This window comes from Setaria italica, chromosome IV (genome assembly GCF_000263155.2).
Source record: "Setaria italica strain Yugu1 chromosome IV, Setaria_italica_v2.0, whole genome shotgun sequence".
NCBI lineage: Eukaryota > Viridiplantae > Streptophyta > Magnoliopsida > Poales > Poaceae > Setaria > Setaria italica.
Window position 1 is genome coordinate 4,568,869 of NC_028453.1, and position 21,789 is coordinate 4,590,657.

The 21,789-nt window shown below is 41.9% G+C and overlaps 3 protein-coding genes across 3 annotated transcripts; all 3 read left to right on the top strand.

The window, feature by feature from the left end:
- Positions 1-1,785: 1,785 nt before the first annotated feature.
- Positions 1,786-5,482, top strand: LOC101785098 (serine/threonine-protein phosphatase PP1). Its single transcript, XM_004964700.4, has 3 exons — positions 1,786-2,153; positions 3,835-4,394; positions 4,955-5,482. The coding sequence occupies exons 1-3, from the start codon at positions 1,976-1,978 to the stop codon at positions 5,189-5,191; spliced, it is 975 nt and encodes a 324-aa protein (XP_004964757.1). The 5' UTR covers positions 1,786-1,975; the 3' UTR covers positions 5,192-5,482.
- Positions 5,483-7,403: 1,921 nt separating this feature from the next.
- On the top strand, positions 7,404-17,358 carry LOC101785912 (E4 SUMO-protein ligase PIAL2). Its single transcript, XM_004964702.3, has 16 exons — positions 7,404-7,711; positions 7,875-7,947; positions 8,859-8,924; positions 10,116-10,181; positions 10,311-10,393; positions 10,990-11,041; positions 11,209-11,274; positions 11,998-12,065; positions 12,147-12,195; positions 12,300-12,384; positions 12,491-12,589; positions 13,666-13,717; positions 14,228-14,279; positions 14,354-14,470; positions 14,547-15,401; positions 16,301-17,358. Exons 1-16 carry the CDS (start codon positions 7,512-7,514, stop codon positions 16,949-16,951), a joined length of 2,634 nt encoding a protein of 877 aa, XP_004964759.1. The 5' UTR covers positions 7,404-7,511; the 3' UTR covers positions 16,952-17,358.
- Positions 17,359-17,801: 443 nt separating this feature from the next.
- On the top strand, positions 17,802-21,742 carry LOC101786711 (proline iminopeptidase). Its single transcript, XM_004964704.4, has 10 exons — positions 17,802-18,167; positions 18,710-18,846; positions 18,945-19,118; positions 19,496-19,732; positions 19,804-19,904; positions 19,996-20,068; positions 20,168-20,236; positions 20,406-20,513; positions 20,865-20,990; positions 21,378-21,742. The coding sequence occupies exons 1-10, from the start codon at positions 17,840-17,842 to the stop codon at positions 21,570-21,572; spliced, it is 1,548 nt and encodes a 515-aa protein (XP_004964761.1). The 5' UTR covers positions 17,802-17,839; the 3' UTR covers positions 21,573-21,742.
- Positions 21,743-21,789: the final 47 nt, after the last annotated feature.

The following is a 21,789-nucleotide window of genomic DNA, read 5'->3' on the forward strand; positions in this document are numbered from 1 at the left end:
GTCGTGCAGAGCGGGTGTGCATTTATGTTGGCTTTCAGTTGTGTGTGGGTTTGGGTTTCTCAGTTCGGCGCCGTGGGTTTTCTGCGTCGGAGTCTTCTGTGGCGCCGCATGTAACCACGCCGTTGCTCTTCTTTCGGCTTCTTTTTTTGTTTTTGGTTTTCTTGTTTTTTGTTTTTGGTTTTCTGCAGCTCGGAATCAGAGTTTATAATTTTCAAAACAAAAGATTCAGAGTATAAACGAAAAGAACTATACAAATATCCTAACATTAGATTGAGGATGCTACCAATAAAATAATATGTTGGGGCAAGAAAATTCTGGCCCAGCATAAAAAAAATAGGAGCTTTTTCCATACCGAAGAGCCCAAGCTCAAAATAATGAAGAGGGAAGGGAGGAGGAAAAAAATGGATTTGTTAAGTAATTTTCCCTTTGGGTCTAATGTACATATGCTCATCAGCTCATGTAAGAATGCTTAACCCTTTGATCTTTAACTTAATTACTAGTACACATGAGCACATCTATGCTATCTAAAATGTGGGTTACGATGTTCCTCAAACATAATGATTTTTTATATAGCTCATATTCCTATGAATTCACATAAATATAGCTTCCTTAAGAGAGTACGCGCTTCTCACATAAAGTTAGAAGTGTTAGTACAATGTAAAATAGTTGTATTAAAAATCTAAGATAACATTAATGTTGTAGTTGATCTTGGATTACCAAGCTACCAACCTGCAATTCCGTTTTCAAAATGCTAATCCATCAACTCAAGCCAACTAATAAATTACTAGTGCATCCTCAAGAGACCGTGTAGTACAATTTGGAGCTTTATACTTTTTATCCAATCTCTAAATCTTCTTATTGATATATCCTCTATGTTGGCCAGGTTGATTCCTCGACTAGAGCTTTTTAATATCAAATTATAATTTTTTTCATAGTATTAGATAGTCAATTTTTCACATCATATATCATATTAGTATCTCCAATAACTTGCATTTGCTGTCCATATATGTACAATAAAAGAACAATGCAAATTGTAAGTTCAAAACCATTCATTTTAAAAGTAATCAATATTTTCCTCCTCTCGATCTTGAAGTACTTAGGTCTTCATGCTAGCAAAACCATGTCCTGTGAAGCCGGAGCTATGTCCTGCGAAGCTGTAAAGCAGGCTTATGTAAGGGGACGTTTGGTTCCAGCTGCTTATTTTTAGCACCTATCATATTGAATGTTTATATACTAATTAGAAGTATTAAACGTAGACTATTTACAAAACCTATTACACAGATGGGTGCTAAACGGCGAGATGAAACTATTAAGCCTAATTAGTCCATGATTTGACAATGTGCTGCTAAGTAAACATTTGCTAATGATGAATTAATTAGGCTTAATAGATTCATCTCGCCGTTTAGCCTCCATCTGTGTAATTAATTTTACATAATTAACATTCGAATATTCGATGTGAAATGGATTAAACTTTGGACCTGTTCGCTTTAGCTTATAAGCCGGCTGAAAAGCTGAAACGGCTGATTTGTTGTGAGAGAAAAATACTATTTGGTGGCTGATAAGCCGGCTGAATAAGCTGAAGCAAACAGTCTGTTCAGCTCGAGGAACCAAACACAACTGCCCACCGGTCCACCGCCTTTCAAAATTCAAAACTAGAGCAGGCTGACGCCGCGGGCCCAACCCAAACCGTAGACCGTAGTCAAGCCATTCCAAATCCAAATTAGACGACAGCTTCCCGGTGTACCCCACGGGGGACTCGGCGCGATAACCCCACAGGCTACCGACTCCGCCTCCCATCCAGCAATCCCGTCCCCTCCCGCTCCTACCCTTTCCGTGTCGTCTTCCCCCCGTCGATCGGCGAGCGCTAGGGTTTAGCGGTTTCCACTTTTGGCTTGGGGGGGTTTTATCCGCGAGGCGCGGCAAGGCGGCGGCGGCACCTCAGATAGGGTTTCCCCTTCCCCGGCGACGCGAGGCGATGGAGGCGGCGGCGGTCGACGACATGATCCGGCGGCTCCTGGAGGCCCGCGGCGGGCGCACGCCGCGCAACGCGCAGGTGACGGACGCGGAGATCCGGCGGCTCTGCGCCGCCGCCAAGGACGTCTTCCTCTCCCAGCCCAACCTCCTCGAGCTCGAGGCCCCCATCAAGATATGCGGTAAGGGGCACCCCCTCCCGACGACCCTGATAGCGTGGACTAGCCTTACTAGGCCTCCGTTTCCTTCGTCTCTTCCGGGGAAATTTTCTTGCCTAGCGCTGCTCGTTTATGTTGTGTTCCATCTAGTTGTTGTTGCTAAGGGTGTGGCCTTTCTGGACTAGCTGCTCGCCTTATTCTTGGGATCCCATAGCGTGTTGACATGCTCTGGCAGCTCTGCTAGTAATTAGAGGTGGGTGCATGGTGTGCGAAATCAAAAATGATCTTGAATATATGACTGCCTGTGGAGCCGCACTGCTAGGTTTTCTTTGTTTTTTTAATTACCGTTCTTGGGAGGGATTAGCAATAGTGGGGATTGAGGTGAGGGGATGCTAGTTTGTGGATATCTGTTATCTGCCGGTGTGAAGGATTGAACAAGAATAAATATTGGGCCTGTGAGGTCCTCTTTAACCTCCCTCAGCTTAAGGACTCCTGTGACGTTTCAAACCTTGATACCGTAATGGCGCAATGCCATCTAAACCTTGATACTTCTCCGGGAAGCTATAAAGCCCTTGCTTAGTATTGATTTCATTGTCAGCTGAAGGTAACTCATCTTTTGTATTGTTGTATCTTGTATGTTGATTTTCTTTGGATTGCCCAGATATCCTCTTCCATGTGTTTATATGCAATTGGCAACATGTTTATCTTTCTATTAATCTCAACGTATCCTTAGCGTAGTCTGTTTATGGCCACTCTTGAGTTTGAAACCCCGAAACAATATATGTGATGGCGTTTACACCCCAGTAGAGGTCAACTCTTTTCTATCAAGCACATTGTAACATAAGCCAGTTGAGTAATAGTGGTTAACAAATGTTATAGCTTGTCTAACATGCGTATGCTGCTATACCATGTTGGACTGCTTGAGCTAGCAGATAAGAGAAAATGAGAGTAACTTGCGTGCTAGTATGTTAATGACTATTTCTCAAAGCTTTTTTGTGGTTTCCCAGTGAAAGTACAATAGCGAAGAAAACAATTATCAGGGAGACAAGGCTCGAGAGGAAATGTCATAGTTGTTTGAATGACTCAATAAGTTGCAGAGGTGTCTTCAGATTGTAGGTTGCAACTTGGCATCCTAGCATGCCAGAATTGATATCGAGCTTATCAAGTCAACAACTATTCATAAGTTCTCATAATTCCTGTTAATGATTGTTTGAATGTTTGGTTCAAGGTGTGATTGTGTAAATTTTATGTTATTTATCCAGTACACTTTAGGGTGATACGAACTATACCAATATACTGGACAGAAATGTGTAAAAATGGGAGTTGCTGCTGACTGCAAATTTCGTATTTGGTTTCTTTGTTGGGAGCAGATGCTGTCCAAAGAACATTTTCCCCTCGATATTTTAGTTTTGTCTAACGTATGGTGATAAATTCATATAAAGAATAGCTAACTTTACACTGAATTCAATTGAAAGAAACAATGGTTAATTTCCTGCATTGTACGTCATGAGTGTGCTAAGTGCACTAACAGATATCGTCGCGTGTCATATAATTTGCTGCACTGCCCTTTTCTTCTCTTGTGAATATGCTCATAGTTTCGCCCCAAGCAACATATCCTCTAGACTCATCTTTAATCAATTTATAATGCATGGTGAGATAATAATTTGGATGATGCTAAGCATTTATCTTCTTTACTCTTTGCCAGGGGATATCCATGGCCAGTACTCTGATCTTCTTCGATTATTTGAGTACGGTGGCTACCCACCGGAGGCAAACTACCTTTTTCTGGGTGACTATGTTGATCGGGGAAAACAGAGTATAGAAACGATATGCCTTCTCCTGGCGTACAAGATAAAGTACCCAGAAAACTTCTTTCTCCTCAGGGGAAACCATGAATGTGCCTCCATCAACCGGATATACGGGTTCTTTGATGAGTGCAAGAGGAGATTCAATGTACGGATCTGGAAGATTTTCACTGAATGCTTTAACTGCCTTCCAGTTGCTGCACTTATCGATGATAAGATCTTATGCATGCATGGGGGTTTGTCTCCTGAATTGAAGAATATGGATCAGATACGCAACATTGCTCGACCTGTGGATGTGCCTGACCATGGTCTCCTCTGCGATCTTCTATGGTCAGATCCTGATAAAGATATTGAAGGGTGGGGAGATAATGACAGGGGAGTGTCCTTCACTTTTGGGGCTGACAAGGTAGCTGAGTTTCTTGAGAAGCACGATCTAGACTTGGTCTGCAGGGCACACCAGGTATTCATACTGATCTTGCGATACAGCTTTCTTGCAAGTAAGAATAGCTGTGCATGCGTAATGTGATAATTCAGTTAATGTTATTCCACGAACTATCAGGCTGAAAATTGTTCAACCCCTGATCAAATGACCACCAACCTGTCAACCTTGATTAAAAATGTTCAAAATATGATTTGTAGACCTACTCGTGCAGGTTCCTACCTTCTTTTGTGAATGAAAGTACTTCTGGTCTATTTTGGACGTATTTTTTTTAAAAGAAAGTACCATCAACCTTAAACTTGGTTGAGACTTACTGTTAAGTGAAATGCTCAAATTCAGTTACATTGCATGGTATCCGAAGGTCTCAGTCTGAATGTTTACGCTCAACCTAAAACTCTTTACATATTTCCCCTTCTTCACATTAGGGAAATATAACTGAAAGTCTGAATCATCTGGAGCACCATTTCTCAGTTGATCTCACTGTTGTGAATTATTATTGTTGTTGTTGTTGTTGTTGTTGTTGTTGTTGTGTACTGCCTTCCTTACTGTTGACTTTGTTTTGACTGAAACTCTCTGCAAAGGTCGTGGAGGATGGCTATGAATTTTTCGCCAAGCGCCAGCTCGTCACTATATTTTCTGCACCCAACTACTGCGGCGAGTTCGACAATGCTGGTGCCATGATGAGCATCGATGATTCCCTAACATGTTCATTCCAGATTCTTAAGCCGTCAGAAAAGAAGGGAAAAGCAGGAACCGTCAACATGTCAAAACCTGGAACACCACCGAGGAAGATAAAAATAAGTGTCACCCGTATCTAGCTGGATTCTCTTTATTAAACTGAATTTGAGAAGTTGTGATGAAGTGCCCCCCTAGACTTGTTATGGTAAAGGGTTTTGGTGCGCCTAACACAATGTTAAAATGTGGACCAGCTTGCCTCTTCGTCTTACTTATGATCTGAAGTCTGATGCAAATGTATCCTGGCAACTTTGCCAACCGAAAGGAAGATCATGCTAACAGAAACTTTTGTTTGTTTGTTTTATTGTGGACTTCTATTCTTATTCCTCTACAAATGCAACATGTTAATGGATGGGTAGCCTTGGTTGCGGTGATTGTGTTCTTATATAGACGCGATGTTTTGTTCTTTATCTGTAAAAAGCTTGTCTTAGAAAACGACTGGATAGCAGCAAATGTCTCTTACTGATGTTAATGGCAGAAAACGACTGAACGTTTCGTCAATGTCTGTTTTACTTGCTGTAGGACGATGCCTTTTCATGCTTTTGAACGTGTGGAGTACGGTTAAGTATTTGTTTTTTTTGTCATTCTTATTTTGTTAACATGCACAGGCGAGACCATGTCCACGATCCTTTTCGAGGTATTTTTTTTTGGTTATCTGGACATATCATACAGAGCTAGCTGTCTCGGTGGTATGGTATCTGCTGTTCGGCAGATCCAGGGATATTCGTGCTACATACGTGTCCCCGTAGCAAATACTTTCCAGTGCTGTTCCATTCCCAAGCCCACCTCCCTTGAAAAACTAGGGACTGGTTGGGGTGAATTGAGTTGATCTCTCTACTTCCATTCGCACTTGTGTCTTCAACTCTTCATCACCGGACTTGGCAGCAATCAGCATAAAATCGCTAATCAGTAAAGTTCATTCCAATGCTGGTAGTGTGGTGGTTATGCAATGACAAAATAGGTTATACGCGTGCTAGCTATGCCCAATAGGTTATAGGCTTTGCCCACAGTTTACTGGCGCTTCATATGTATTGCTTCTTGATATTAGTTATTGGTAGAGATCTATGCTTTACACACATGTTGAATTTGTGGTAAAGATCTATGATTTATCATACTTTAACTGTTTAAGTTCGGGTTTTATTTCATTAAGATTACATACTTGCAATGTCATATCTTAATAATTATTTAAGATATTTTTTTTGAAAAAAGTAATTATTTAAGATAAAAATTAAAGTGTGACATAAGGATGGTAACGTGTGCAAACGAGTGCTCGCGGGTAGAAAGCTTGTATGGTGCCATTTTGTGTTCACTCGATGTGGGGATAATGAATTTGTATTTGAACCCGATGGGTAGCAAGGAATAGTACACGGGCCTACTCCAACCCTGACGTGTAGACCCCACATACAAGTATATAAGGGAGTAAGAGCGCTTCTAGGGTTTCCCCCTCTCATTCCTCCCCTCCGCAGCCGCCACTCCAACCTCGAGAGCCCGAGCGTCTGAACCCTTGACCTCTTCGTTTCACCAAATCTCCACCTCGTCAGAGCCACAATCCTGCATACATCGCAGAGAATCTATGCCCAAGCCCCCCTAACTCACCTCACCAGATCCCCTAAGACCTGAGCTTGCCAAGCACCTGCGCTTGACTGCTTGAACTCACATCCTCGCGTGTCAAAAGCAGCACCACTTCATCGAATCCCTCATGAAATCGGAGCCACGCCACTTCACCGGGGCTCTCCCGAAATTAGAGCCGCGCCACTTCTTGGGAGCCCTCAAGAAATTGAAGTCGGAACCTTTAAAATCGGAGCCGCACCATGTCATTGGAACTTCACTGTTCGCGACTGAGGTACCACTTTTCCAATCTTCTTCCTTATGTACTCCATAGTTAATGCTAGTTCCACGGGTCTATAATTTTTTTTGGCTTGTTCAACCATGTTTACTTAGTTTGTACTTTTATTAAAACTGTGAATAATGTATGCGAATGGTTAATGATATATTCATGAGGGTAATATTTGAGCGTACCCACAGGATGAGTAATAATTACAATTTATTAGAGGGCGAGGGTGAGTAGCTTCTACCCAACTTGTAATATGGCGTAATAATATGATCGTTGTCATAAGACATGACGACTAAAGATCTTACCAAAATATATTTTTTATAGAAAGAAAGAAATTAATACCACGAAGAAAAGAGGGTTTCTTCCATTTCTTTTATTTTACGGCGCTCTTCCCACCAATCAATCACTACGCCCTACTGTTAACCACTACCCGAGAAGTTCTCAGTTCTTTATTTTTTCTGTGGTACAAAGTTCAGTTTCTTAGTTTGTATCAGGCTTCGAACACTAGCGGAAAAGCAACCTCCCGGCTCTCCGCCGCTCGCGCTCCGGGGCCGCGCAACCGCGCATCGATGGCGACCGCCGCCGCTCCGGCGCCTCAACCGCCGCCGCAGCCGCAGGCGCAGCAGCCACACAATGACCAGCAGCAGAGGGCGCTGACCGTGAATGCGATCCGCCTGAAGGCCATCGGCGACCGCATCAGGGCCCACCTGGACGGCGTGGCCGCCCTCCCCATCAACGAGTTCGCCCACCTCGTCTACGCCTTCGCAAGGTGCGCCCTGCCTCCCCACCGCCTCTTGCGATTCCGAGCTTCCTAGGGTTTTCCTCCGCCGCTGCGCCCCACGCCCCTTGGAGTCCCCTTGGTAGGTTAGGGTTTTGTGCCCGCCGCGCTGTTCGTCGGCGGCGTACTGACATTTCGTGTTTTGCGCTCGCAGAGGGATTGATTTTGCGGTCTCGGCTGGTGATATTCCTCCCATGGCCGGTGACATACCTGGCATTTTGAGAAAGGTAATGCTGTTTGCTCTCACCCTATACCAGTCGATCGTTTCTTGTCTTTTTAGGGAATTGTTCTTGATTGGTGTATGGCTACTTGGTTAAAGTAGTGGGCTAACATATATGGTAATTATGCGCTGAGAAGCTAATTGCATGACCGGATTTTTTTTTTCTTGGATGAGTATCTGTTAGAATCAATTATTGAATTGGTCGCGTTGATATTAATGCATTATAGAAGAAGAATGTCTCACCGCTCTTTGCAAGAGCTTCTAACTTTTTTTAATTAACACGTTATTGTCTAAAAGTGGATTGTATATTGTCTTAATTAACGCATGGTAGTCGTGTAGCATTTTTTCAGAAGTACATGAGATGCATGACATATCATTTGAAGTGTCACAGCACATTCAATGTGGTTTTAATAGTTAAAATTAGGGAGCCTTTGCAACATAAAAATAACATATTTTGCCAATGAATGCACTGCATGAGTTAGAGTTTGTAACATGCAGCAACAACAAAGCCTTTAGTCCCAAGCAAGTTGGGGTAGGCTACAGAGAATCTAACATGGTAAGTAAAATTAAATTACTAGAACTGCTGAGCATATACTTCACATTCTATCATTATGTTTTAACAATTTGTTTGATCTACCTCATGCTTTACTTTGGCAGTTGCCACACATTAAGTACCTTTTGTTCCATCAATTTCCCTCTCAAGGTGCCATCTGGCCCATCCTTGATTTGCTTGTGCCATCTTCCAACTTTGATAGCATGTTACCTGAGCTGTTGAACAAATGTCTGGTAGGGTTACCAGATTTGACCTTGAACTCTGTTTTCGCTCCACATTATGGGGGATCGTATAATTTGTTGACAAATTAAGGTATGGCCACAAATTTCTGTGTCGCCGATCTGAAATCTATCATTGTTGTCTAGGTATATGAGCTGAGAAGAGAAACATTTATACAATCTTCGCTTATGGTACTAGTGATATCGTGCAAGGTAAATTTTTGTTCTTTCTTGGTTATATATGAAATTTCAGGTAGTTGCTTTCTTTTTCAATTGTAACCAAATACTGCTTCAATTTCCTTTGCTCAAAGTCATTTTTATTTCCTAATCAGAGTTCCAAACATATATATACTGGTTGTGTTTGAAAGGAATAGTCTGTTGCATAACTGTACATTTTCAGTAACTTTTCTGTTTTAGTCAATGTTGAATATGCTATGACCTTACGCCTTTGGCAAGAATCACCATGTTCCATGTTTGTTTTCTGACGGCCTAATTGCACATAGTTTTAGGCATATTTTGGTTATATAATATAGTCTTAGCAACCAAGTTCCCATGTCGATGGGGTCAAGGAATGAGAACCCAACACAGGACGCAGGTGGTCACTTTCGTATGAAGGTGTATACCCTCTGGGCGGTTTGCCTGAGAGATGGAACGCGAACCATGGGTTTTAGGGACATTAGTCTGGAATGATGTTCCAGGAAAGTGTTTAATGCGCAGTCATTTATTATTTTGTGCCACATTCTAGGATGATACATAAGTGATGAACCATAACAGATGCATCACAGCATCACATGCTTTTTTTTAAAAAAAAGGGAAAAACAGTAAAGGAGAGACATGCTATTGGGCTGTGCTTTCCTGGGCCTGGCCCACTCAGCCAAACTAGATAATTTGCTGTAACTCTCCAAGCCAGTACACAGCATACGCAAACCAACTTTCGCCACCTCTCTTTTCCCCTTGCTTCTTTCTCCTTCTATGATGCAAAGCCGCCGCCGCCTGAAATCACTTGCCACTGGCCATCAGCTCCCGCATCAGGGACTTAAAATCAGTTGCCCCTGCACCCATCATCCATCTGGTACTGATACTTTCTCTGGAGATCTCCAATGTTGATGTGGTTGCCCCTGTGGATGCTGCCACGGTTGTGGTTGTCTTCTCCGTCGCTGGCAACCTTTTACACCATCTATGTTTTGGCAGCTGCCGAGTTGATGATCTTGGGTTGACATTCCATTCCTGGTTTCAGGACGAAGTTCCTGGAACCAGGGAATGGAATGTCATTCCATGTTACAGGCTGCTTAGCATATAATTGTATTCAAGCTATATAATTTTCTTTTGAGCTTATTTTTCTATAATATGCTGGTTAATCTACCAATAATATTAAGTTAGTAACTTACACAGGCTGTTTTGCAGAATGCTTGTTCCAGTAAATGGTTTCAGCCTGCAGATTCCAGAGACATTCTCAGCATGGCTAATGAGGTATGCATGTAATATTTTTTTTTATATTTAGGTCTTTTGTTCCATGGGCAGTTTTTCATTGTTTGGATTCTTGTGGTGGGATGACCTCCAAACATTACATTGACTAATACTTTCCCCCGTGGCATGCAGCTCTCTGGCAACTTCTGCACATCCTCGGGCCAGGCAGCTAGTGACAGCACTGTGCTTGAAATTATATCACAAATAATGCCTAGGTAGGGAATCTCTCTCTCTCTCTCTCTCTCATGTACGGATAAAAGCACGTTCTTATTACTGTGCCTAAAGATTACAAAATTATACGTTTTTTGACATGGGAAGTATTTTTAGTCAAAGTAGCATGTGATCCTCCAATATCTGATTTTAAAGTTCAAAACATGCATGCTGAAAAATGACATAAAACTTGACAGGAGCATTGCATGTTTTTCTTAATTCACAATTTGTAACACAAGACAAGATATAAAACCCAACTGAGCCAAAAGGTGTTAATAGTGACAATAGTAAAGATTATTTCCTAGGTCATGGTTTGAGCACGTGAATTTCTAATGTCCTCGTTTGAATCTGAAGATGTTCATGGTATTTAATATGATATTTCAATTAAAAAATAGATTACTAATTCATATTTTCCTAGAGCAGGTGATTACTTTTTTGAAACTGCTGATTTCAAATTTGCATTAATCTCAAGGATTTGGTTAATTATGCACCAAACTGGAATAACTCATGCCAGCATACTCAAATCCTGATCATACATTATATATTACAAAGTTATCTGCTGAAACATTTCCCATTCATTATTCACGCTTATATTTTATAGGTATTACCCTCGGCTGAAGTTTGAGCGTCTAATCATTTCTATGGAAGCAAAGGTAGTTACTCTGTTTAGCTTAAACGAGAATTTTACAATTGTATCATTCACTATGTCAGCTTTTATCTAAGCTGGAAATCATCATAGGTTGAGACATTCTTGATGAATGGTAAAGGCTTGTTCTACCTCTGAATACATGATTTTTATGTTTTTGTCTACCCTGTGTAGGTTGGCTATGATATATTAATGGCTGACTTCTTTATTGAGAGGAACCTACCTCGAGATGAAAAGATTGTAAGTATTGTCAGCAACTCGGGGGGACAAAATTTATGGCATGCTTATTCAGTAGGCAAAATAGTATTGCTAGCTAATGGGTGTTCTCAACAAGTTGTTGCTATTCAAGTTGTTTATGTACTGATGCTAGTCTTTCGGCTGTTGAATTATTTACTTCTATGACTATTCTGTTTCTTTATCAAACATGTGAATTGAACAAATCACAACTCTCTTAGGTCTTCTTTTTTGAATATATAAGTTGCATATGAGACGGTATTGATCCTGTAATTGGCACTATTTTCAGAGTCACACTTTGTACTTGATCTCTTGTAATGCTCATTGCATATTGAAGATCGGTATTTTTGGTACATTTGATGTTTCTGTATGCTATCCACTCTTTCCCTTGTAATACAAGGAAAAAAAAAATACTACCTTGCTTAAATATCCTCTGAATTGAAATGCATCTAGGTATCTATGATAATCTCTTTGAAACTGTAGAGGCCAGAAGACTGCTGACTACCTGTCACTAGTTTAAAATTACCATTTGCATAAAGTTTGCTCGTATGCTAAATAATGCAAGGACTTTCTAAGAGCTCACACTTGTCTTGCTCCAAGTGCATATTTTTTAATTTGTACTGATTGCAGTTAGGGCATATTTGTGACTGGATTTCAGGACTATTTATTTTAGTTCTCTTTTGCACGTAGATTTTTTTAAGTAACCTCACTAATTGTCAATTTTTTCAGAGGCTAATCGTCGTACAAAAGGAAAATTTGGATGCCTCGACATGTGTCACAAGCCCACCACATGTGAGGTTTGTTTCTCTCTCAGCTTTGATGCTTGTCACATGCCATTATTAAACCAAGAAACATGAGTGTTCCCTTTTTCTGTTCAGCTTTCTGGTCAATGGAAAGGGTGTGGACAAGAGGACTAATGTTTCAATGGTTAGTGCCCTTTTACATTTATTTTGGCTTCCATGCCTTCGGAACCTCTGGTTAAGCTTCATTTTTTGTTAATTGGACAACTGAGCTCTGTGCATATCAAACAGGAACCGGGACCCCAGTTCCCTACTGATATCACCAAAATGCTCAAATATGGGGCAAATATTATCCAAGCTGCTGGATATTTTAATGGTATGCTTGGCCACTATGCTATGCTCTCGAAATTGTATTTTGGCACTATACACCGATCAGCCCCAATTATTTATTTATGAATGTTGATTGTAACTTTACATTGCAGCTAATTATATCATAGCTGTAGCATTTGTAAACAATTCGACGTCCTTCAGTGCTCCAAAACTGGAGGATTATGCGCAACCTATGACTGTTTATCCTGCAGGTAGGTGAAATTCATTTCGGTTCTTTCAGTTGCTTAGTATATTTTATGCTATATGTCCATTGTCTTGACTCAAACTAAAATAGCACCTTTTTTTTTCATGTAATGACAGTTGTATTCTCTTGAATGAAATATCCATTTATATGCATTTACACTTGTTTGATACTTCAGAACTGCTGACACATTTTTTAATGATATATTTCTTTATTGGAAATGGGCTTGCACTTTTATTCCTATAATTGCAAACTACTTGTATTCAATGATTGTCACTCCTTTTGAGTTTTTTTTCACCATCCTCTATCTGCTCCTTTCTTTTTGTTTGACCTCATGTCAAGAACAACTGACTAGCCCAGCTTGGGTGATGTTCTATGCATGGTCATGGGGCATGTAAAATGAACTTGATGCCTGGAACTGGATTGGATGGGTACTGACCTTGTCACGTGGGTTCAACAGTTTGCCTGCCCAACTACCAGCTCTCGTAGTACCTAGTATATATGTCCTAGGTGGTATGGTCAGCACAGTTTCATCAAAGTCCCTAAACCCCAATTTTCTGATGATCAGTCTCGGTTCGTGCAAAATCGGATGGCTCAGTGATGCCTTGCCGGTTTGAAATGACACTGCAAGATCTATCTGTTGACATGAACCCTGCTGAACCAGGCTTCAGTTCTGCTACCAGTCTGTTTAGTTTTAAAAACTACTCATTTGTCGATAACACTCCATACCTTTTTTTTTGGGTACCATGCCATGCTTTCCTGTCCAAAGAAATATGTTTAGTCTGCATGAAGTTTATGTAGCGACAGTAAAAGTTAAACCGTGTAGTTCTTTCACTGTAGTTTCAATCTCCACATGGAGCGATAGTAAAAGTTGAAGCTTTGAATTTCAAACATTGCACTCTTTGGTTCCTCTACACCTATCTATTGTCTTTATGTAGTGCGGCAGAAATTTTAACTTTTTAGACATTTTCCATTATCGATGTGTTTTCATTGACATCAGTTTATACAGTACATGAATTTTTACATTTTCAGCTTAGTTTTGAATTTTTCCCCTTATAGTTATGATGTCGCCTTATCTCCATGTAGATTCTGATGTACTTGAGGGACCATCAAGAGTTTCCCTAAATTGTCCTATAAGGTATTGTGTTGCTCTTTGCATGGAATAGGCTTTGTTGTATCATGTTTCAAAACATTATATTTTGTGAAATCTTGTGCATATAAACATATATGTAGAGGAACTATATTTGCTACTGACTAGTTTTCAATGGGATTTTGCTAGAAATGACAGGGTACCTTGAGAAAAACTAATCTTTTTTGAAGCTACTAATCTTTCCGTGTATGGTTGGTGATGAAAAATATGCAGAAGAAATAATCATGCCTTGAATTCATATGAACGTGATGAAGAAATAATCATGCCTTCAATTCATATGAACGTGCTGACTATGACTGCAGTTAGCCTTTAATTGGATATTGGACCATACATTCATAATGTAACAGCTTTCTGATGTGTCTGTCACTCTGTAGGTTTTAGATAGTTGGGTAACATATCTACGCGACATATACTAATGGAGTTAATATATTTGATTGTATACTAGTGATTTGCCTTTGGATGAAGAACTTAATTCTTGTTTGCCTTCTCTTGTTGCAGTTTTAAGCGCATAAAAACTCCTATTAAAGGGCGCCTCTGCAAACACTATCAGGTACTTACTTAATCTTGCCTTTTTATATTTATTCAGTGTTTTTTAGACATTGTTAACATAACCATATTGTCTAGTGTTTTGATTATGATAATTACATGGAGATGAACTCAAGAAAGCCAAACTGGCGCTGTCCATTTTGTAACACCCCTTCAAACTTCACTGATCTGCGCATTGACCAAAAGATGGCAAAGGCAAGTTGCATTTTGCGCACATTTTTCATCTTGTTTTTTCTTCTTCTCTCTCTGACCCCTTTTCCTTTTAATGCAGATTTTAGAAGAGAATGGGAATGATGTCATTGATGTCCTTGTATTTGCTGATGGATCTTGGAAAGCTGCTCCAGCTCATGATGAGAAATCAGATAGACATAGAGGTGATGCTGTTCAGCAGAATGGAGATACTATAGAAACTGATTCATCGTCTTCAGGTGTCATAGATCTGATAAATGGTAACGGTGATGGTGATCTGCCGATGGATTGGACATCGACTTCAGAAGATACAAAGCCTCAGTTGAATAGTCAAGATTTATCTGTGTCAGACTATCTTCCAGATTTCCCTATGGCAGACCAGACAGAAGATCTGTATCTAGGAGATGGAAGTAATGGGGGTAGCAACATGGCTTTCACCTCTCGTCAAAATTTGTTACTACCATCTACTAGTGGGCTAGGCTCAAGTTCTTTTGGGACCTTGGAATCTATTCTACCCCAAAATGTTCTGCGCCCTGTTATTACAGATGCTGTCTCTCCTTCTCTTGAAGCCTCTAGCTCAACATCTAGCATGCAACATGTTTCACAGGAAACACATTGTGAAACTGTGCAGTTGCAACCACAAATAGGTCCAGTACTTGGATCAGAAGTGAGAAGGATTTCTATACCTAGAAATCCAAGGAGAGAGCCAGTAGGAGTCCAGGCATTGCCAGTGCCACCACAGAATCCTGGGTCATCAGCAAGGTTGCAGCCAAATATCCTCAATTGTCCACCACCTATCCCACTATCTACTCCAGCTTCTTCAACTTACCAAGGACATCAAGTGACGAATCCGGACTGTGCTCCAATGAATAACGGTTGTGGGCCGTTACCAAGAACTCCCAGTGTTGCTGCATCATCGCATCTACAGTCAACAAGGGTAAACATCTTTTCTACCCACTATATATCATCTGTACTAGCATGTAATACTCCCTCCGCCCCAAATTACTATTTGTTTTGGCTTTTCTAGATACATAGCTTTTGCTATGCACCTAGATATATATTATGTCTAGATACGTAGCAAAAGCTATGTACCTAGAAAAGCCAAAACAAATAGTAATTTGGGACGGAGGGAGTATAAGATACTATACCTTTTATCATCCAGTAGTCACCTTGACAATAGTTCAATAGCAAAGTTGCAACCAGATATTCTGTGGTAAGTGAAAAGTTATCCTGCTCATCAGAGCTAGGAGACTAGAGCTATTTAAAGGTCAAAGATGTGTCATTTTGTCAACATTAGTTTTTACATACTTGTATCACATAAATTATATGTAAGAAACCTTGCAACTAGCTTAAATGGTCTTGTCTTTTCTTTTCGAGAAAAATCTGCAGGGCACCTGAGATATTATAACATAATAACAATAATAATCTAGTGTTTACAGTTCCAGAGGAAGTGAATGTTTAAGTTTACCCTGCCTTATTCAACTATAAGATAATGATATCTAACTAATACAAACTACCTAGTAATTGGTCTAAGGAAATGTTGCAGTTGTTGTTGTGCATGTTGTATCTCTACAAACCTACCAACTACTAACAAGAATCACGTCCTAGTTTGCTATGTATTTCTCTTGGCATATACTCTGGGCGATTGTCTGTTTGATGTACTAGCAAGGATGTTATAGTGGCCCTAGGACCTGAAACTTGATATAGTGAAGTACTTCAGTCTGTTGACTGAGCCCAGCACTAGCAGCCAGCTACAATTTATGACATGAGGAAAGGGTCTACTTTATTTTATATATCATAGCAAGTATCTATTGACATAATCATAATTGTTGGCAGGACATGCGCAATACATCGAGCCATCAGCCCAGTCGGGTGGTTGGTCTGCCTGCGCCACACCTCATGGGTGCACGACCATCGCCAGGACAGGCTGGAGGAGTGAACACCTACAGACCTACGCCTATGCAGCAGACTCCAACCGTTGATCCGCTCAGACACACACGAATGACCATGAACCAAACGGCTCTTGCTGCCGTGGGCCAAACCACTGCAGCTGCACATGTTAAACCAACCCAAGCGGATGTCCAAAGCCGTCACTTTCCCATGCAGCAAATTCAGGTACCGAGATTGCAAACAGTGCCTCGGGCAGCAACTCCTCCATCTCTACAGCGGGCGCCACCGCATCTGCAGCCTTCCAGTGTACCATCCGCTGCTCCGAGTATACATCCTCCGTCTCTACAGCGGGCGCCACCGCATCTGCAGCCTCCCAGTGTACCACCCACTGCTCCGAGCACACCTCAGGCTGGGTCCTCAGACGGTCTTCCACCGGAGCTTCCTGTGGATGAGAACTGGTGCCCCACGGGTCAGATGAGAGGGAGTCTGACAGGCAATGCCTACAGTTCTGCGCTTCGGCGCTATCTGGGCCCGAATGAGCAGCAGCAGGGTCAGGCTCATCCTCCCAGCGCTTCGGGTGCGCGAAGGCCTCACTGACCGCTGGGCATTCGGGCGCGCGAAGGCCTCACTGACCGCCGGGCATCGCACAGTGATGTGTTAGTCTTCATGCAGGGCTTGCGGCAGCTAACTCATCAAGGTGGCATTATTTGATTCTTTTGGCTGGTGTTTCGGAACTGTGATGATCTAAATTGGTGTATGGAGAGCCTAGTGAATAGTGAGTGGTGCCAGTGCTCGGCTGCCTGCCGCTCTTGTTTCAGTTGTTTGTACTTTGTAGCTTTCTTAGTACCTGTGCTGTAAAAAGCATTATGATGTATTGATGTTTAGCATTAGCATTAGTATCTTGTAATCTATCGCTATCGCACTAGTTCGCATATGTAATCATGGTTTTCGTTTCTGTGCTGTGGTGGGATGAAGGAAATGAAGTAATTACCTGAGTAGTAGTATATCCAATTATATTTCCTTAGCAAAAGTATGTCGAGATTTCCAATTATATTCAGTAACGTAGTTTTCATGCAGGCTTATTTTCTTAGAAATTCGCCCCGTGCCTGTAAGATTTGCCGGAATTTCATTCAGATTCGCTGTACCAGTTTTCCCGGCATGATTTGTCTTCGATTTGCACCCCGACTTCTCAGATTTGCTAGATCGGCCAGGATCAAACTCGGGAGAGATTTAAGATTTCGCGTGAAAGCTTTTACATCCATCCAGGACATGGATCCAGTGCAGTTGCAACTACACTGGATTTCGCGTGAAGACAGATCTTGGTCCTTGTGTCAGTTGTTACACTGTCCCTAGCACACAGACGTAGGCTGATGTTCTTTCTGTTCGACTGTTCCCGGCACGCGTGACGTCAGCCAAATCAGCTTCGGCAATCGGCATCCGCCCGATCCCACCCGCTATTATATATCCAATCGACGGCCGCCCGGCATGGCCGCAGCGAGACTCCGTTGCGCGGCCGCCATCGCCGTCGCCACAGCCACCCCGGCCGTCGCAGCGCCTCCGCTTCGCCGCCACCCGGCCTTCCTCCCCGTCCCAGGCGCCGCCCGCCTCCGCCTCACGTCCTGCCGGATCCCGCCGCCGAGGGGAGCGGCGGCCGCGGCCATGTCGTCGTCAGCGAGGGCGGAGCACGAGGCCGGCGCGTGGTACGCGGTGCCGGGCCTCAGCCTCCGGGACCACCGGTTCGCCGTGCCGCTCGACCACTCCAGCCCCGACAGCGGAGCCACCATCACCGTCTTCGCGCGAGAGGTCGTCGCCGGTAGGTCGCGCTTGCTTGTCCAGTTGTCGTCCCCCTCGTCTGCCTGCCTGCCTGCGATCTGCCGTACGTGCAGCGTTCTGTGTGCGGCCTGCAGTTTTTGCTGGATGCTTGTGTGGGTGTGTTTATTTGTGAAGTTGGCACGTCATCATTCACTAGATTCGGACATGAATGGTGACAAGGCAGTATGATCGGTAGGTGCTAATCGGTGCCACTGCACCAGACCGGCCTGCTTAAGTCAATCCTATGTGTGTATCTCTGAGACAATGAAAAACTAGGACCAATTCTTTAACGAAACTGATTCTTAGGTACCTATCATCATGAAAACGATGTGGCAAAAGGGAGAAGAAACCTTGGCGAAGCCAATTCATGAAACAGTTTAAATGGAGCTTTTGTAATGTATCTGCTGGTTTAGGCTTGTATCTACGTGAACTGATCTTATATTGGGAGAGCTAGAGCCACAACTTGCTTAGTGCCTTAGTGCTTCTGTGTTACTATCTTTCCTGCTCAAAATTTTGATGGCCGTCATGTTTGGACTGTTCCAGCTGGGAAAGAAGACGCATCTCTGCCTTATCTGTTGTACCTGCAAGGAGGGCCTGGATTTGAGAGTCCTCGTCCCACGGAAGCAGGCGGATGGTTAAAGAAAGCATGTGAAGACCACCGTGTTGTGCTGTTAGATCAGGTAAGAATGCACGGTCGAATTCCCTGGATAGATCCTGAGCTATCTTCGTCTTTGTTCTCCCCTTGGATTGTCTTATGCTTACATACTTCTTAATTCAGCGGGGCACAGGATTATCCACACCATTAACACCATCATCTCTTTCGCAAATTACATCTCCAACAAAGCAGGTTGAGTACTTGAAGCATTTCAGGGCGGATAATATAATTAAGGACGCAGAATTTATTCGTCTACGTCTTGTACCAGATGCCAAGCCTTGGACAGTCCTTGGACAGGTATACTATCTTAAAAGCACTTAATAGATTGATGATATCATTGTAACCCTTTAGGTACAAATGTATATCTAGTTCCATCTAATCTAAACTTCTAATAGTGAAAAAAAAGTTTCTTGATTTCTGTTTGTCGTTAAAGTCACTGAAGTATGTGAAAAGACATAGGGGCATGAAAACTAACTCTGTAAATAACATAAAGCTAACTGATTGATACTTAGCTCTCTGCAGACAAAACCTTAAAATGGATTTTGTTTCACACAAACCTCCCTTGCAATTTCTAATTATTGATATGGATATTGCATGACGTAGGACAGAGTAATGTATTTTTTAGTTCTGTAGCACTATTCTTACGCAACCATGTACCCTTTTTTCAATTACAGAGTTACGGTGGATTTTGTGCTGTTACATATTTGAGTTTTGCTCCAGAAGGCCTGAAATCTGTTCTTTTGACTGGAGGGCTTCCACCACTAGGTGAGCCTTGCACTGCACAAACTGTATACAGAGCCTGCTTTAAACAGGTTCAACAGCAAAACGAGAAGTACTATAAGAGGTATCCTCAAGATATACAAGTCATTCATGAGATTGTAAGATACTTAAGTGAAACTGAAGGTGGAGGGGTAAGTAAATTTTTACAATGAAAATTTCTGTGGCTTTGGAAATTTGTTCTTATGCGGCATTTCTTTTACAGGTTGCTCTTCCATCTGGTGGCAGGTTAACTCCTAAGATGCTGCAGTGTCTTGGACTGTCAGGTTTGGGTTCTGGTGGTGGATTTGAAAGACTGCATTATCTGTAAGAAATGCATTATCTTCTCATTCACAATTTGAGGAAAGAACACAATCTATCTGATCTGCACCATACCTTGCTATTTTGTCCAGTACAGGCTTGAGAGGGTGTGGGATCCTGTACTAGTTCCTGGAGCTAAAAGGAGAATAAGCTATTACTTCTTGAAAGAGGTAAAATCTTTGATAGTATTCTTAATGTTGTTCTTCTAAATCTTTGAAGCAATGTCCTAGTGTTTACATTTGCTGATATTCTAACATTATGCTCTTTAGTTTGAAATGTGGTTAGGTTTTGATCAAAATCCTCTTTATGCCCTTTTGCACGAGTCTATCTACTGTGAGGCAAGTTCTGAACCTTATAGTAGTACTAATACTACCTCCGTTCTTTTTTATTTAGCTCTGGCGAGCTCAAATTCGAGCTAGTCAGCATCAAATGAAAGAGTACAGAGGGAGTAATAATTAGGTGGTGGTACAACAATACTATGAAGTATTCCTTTGTTTATGATCACAGGGCTCTTCATCAAAATGGTCTGCTGAAAAGATTCGCGGTGAATATGAAAGTTTGTTTGATCCTGTTAAGGCTACAGAAGAAGGCCGTCCTGTGTATTTTACTGGAGAGGTAGCTCCCATATCGAGGAAATTATCATTCTCTTGAGCTTATATTCTGGGTTCCCATCATCTTTTGTAGAAGGGATGGTACTCGATATTTATAAATCCCTCACAAGTTTATCTGTAAAGCAAGACCAGCGCTACCCCTTCCGTACATGTTTGGACATCTTGCTGAACCCTCGGGCAGAAACATGTTAAAAGGAACTTATGCAATGCCAATTACATGCTATGAGTTTATTCTTTCAATCTTGGGTCAAACTATAAGCAGAAGCTGTCAACTAGCTCCTGCTATTTGTTTATTTGACATGTCATCACTTCCCTAAACTTCTATTCCTGACATGATGCTGTTTCTCATACACAGATGGTATTTCCATGCATGTTTGACGAGATCCATGCTCTACGAGACCTAAAGGAGGCTGCCCATTTATTAGCTGAGAAGGAAGATTGGCCTCCACTATATGATGTTAGCAAGCTGAATAACAATAAGGTTCGTACTTTATAAGAATCATAATCCTTTGTATATGTCATGTTGTACCATGCTGTAAAAAAGAGTCATCTGTTGATAGTTACTGGATACATCGCAATGTTACTTAAAAGATGGATTTAAATTTGAATTTTGGCATTTCAAGCTAATTCCATCAGGTTTGCTTCTTAGTTCCATTGTTGGTGCTTATAGAGCAGTGTTACAATGTTTAACTAGAGTTCTTACAGAACAGTGAACTTAATTCCCATGAAGGTCTAGAGGACTGTACTACTAGGAATTTCATATTCATATGCTATTATATGTTACGTCTTTATGCAAGATCAATATGTTCTAGCAAGCTTGCAGCATTGGGGCTTTGCTAAACATTCGTGTGGGCATGGCATCCTGCAGGTTCCTGTTGCTGCTGCGGTCTACTACGAGGACATGTACGTGAACTTCAACATCGCCAAGGAGACCGCCTCCCAGATCGCCGGGATCCGGCTCTGGGTGACCAACGAGTACATGCACTCCGGCATCCGCGACGGTGGCTCGCATGTTTTCGAGCATCTCATGGGTCTTCTGAACGGCAAGAAGCCGTTGTTTTAGCTGTTTTGAAACCCTACTGTGTAGGTTCGAGTGACAGTTTACCTGAGCTTATTATGATTTAAATACGCCAACAATACGGTCTGTTCAATTTCTTGTAGATGAAAGTGAAGAAATGAATCGAAAACATTTCACCAACTGGAGTACCATTGCATAATCTTGTTCTGCGACTACATCATAGAACTGGAACTTGCTATGTTAGGCGAATTGTTGCAAATAT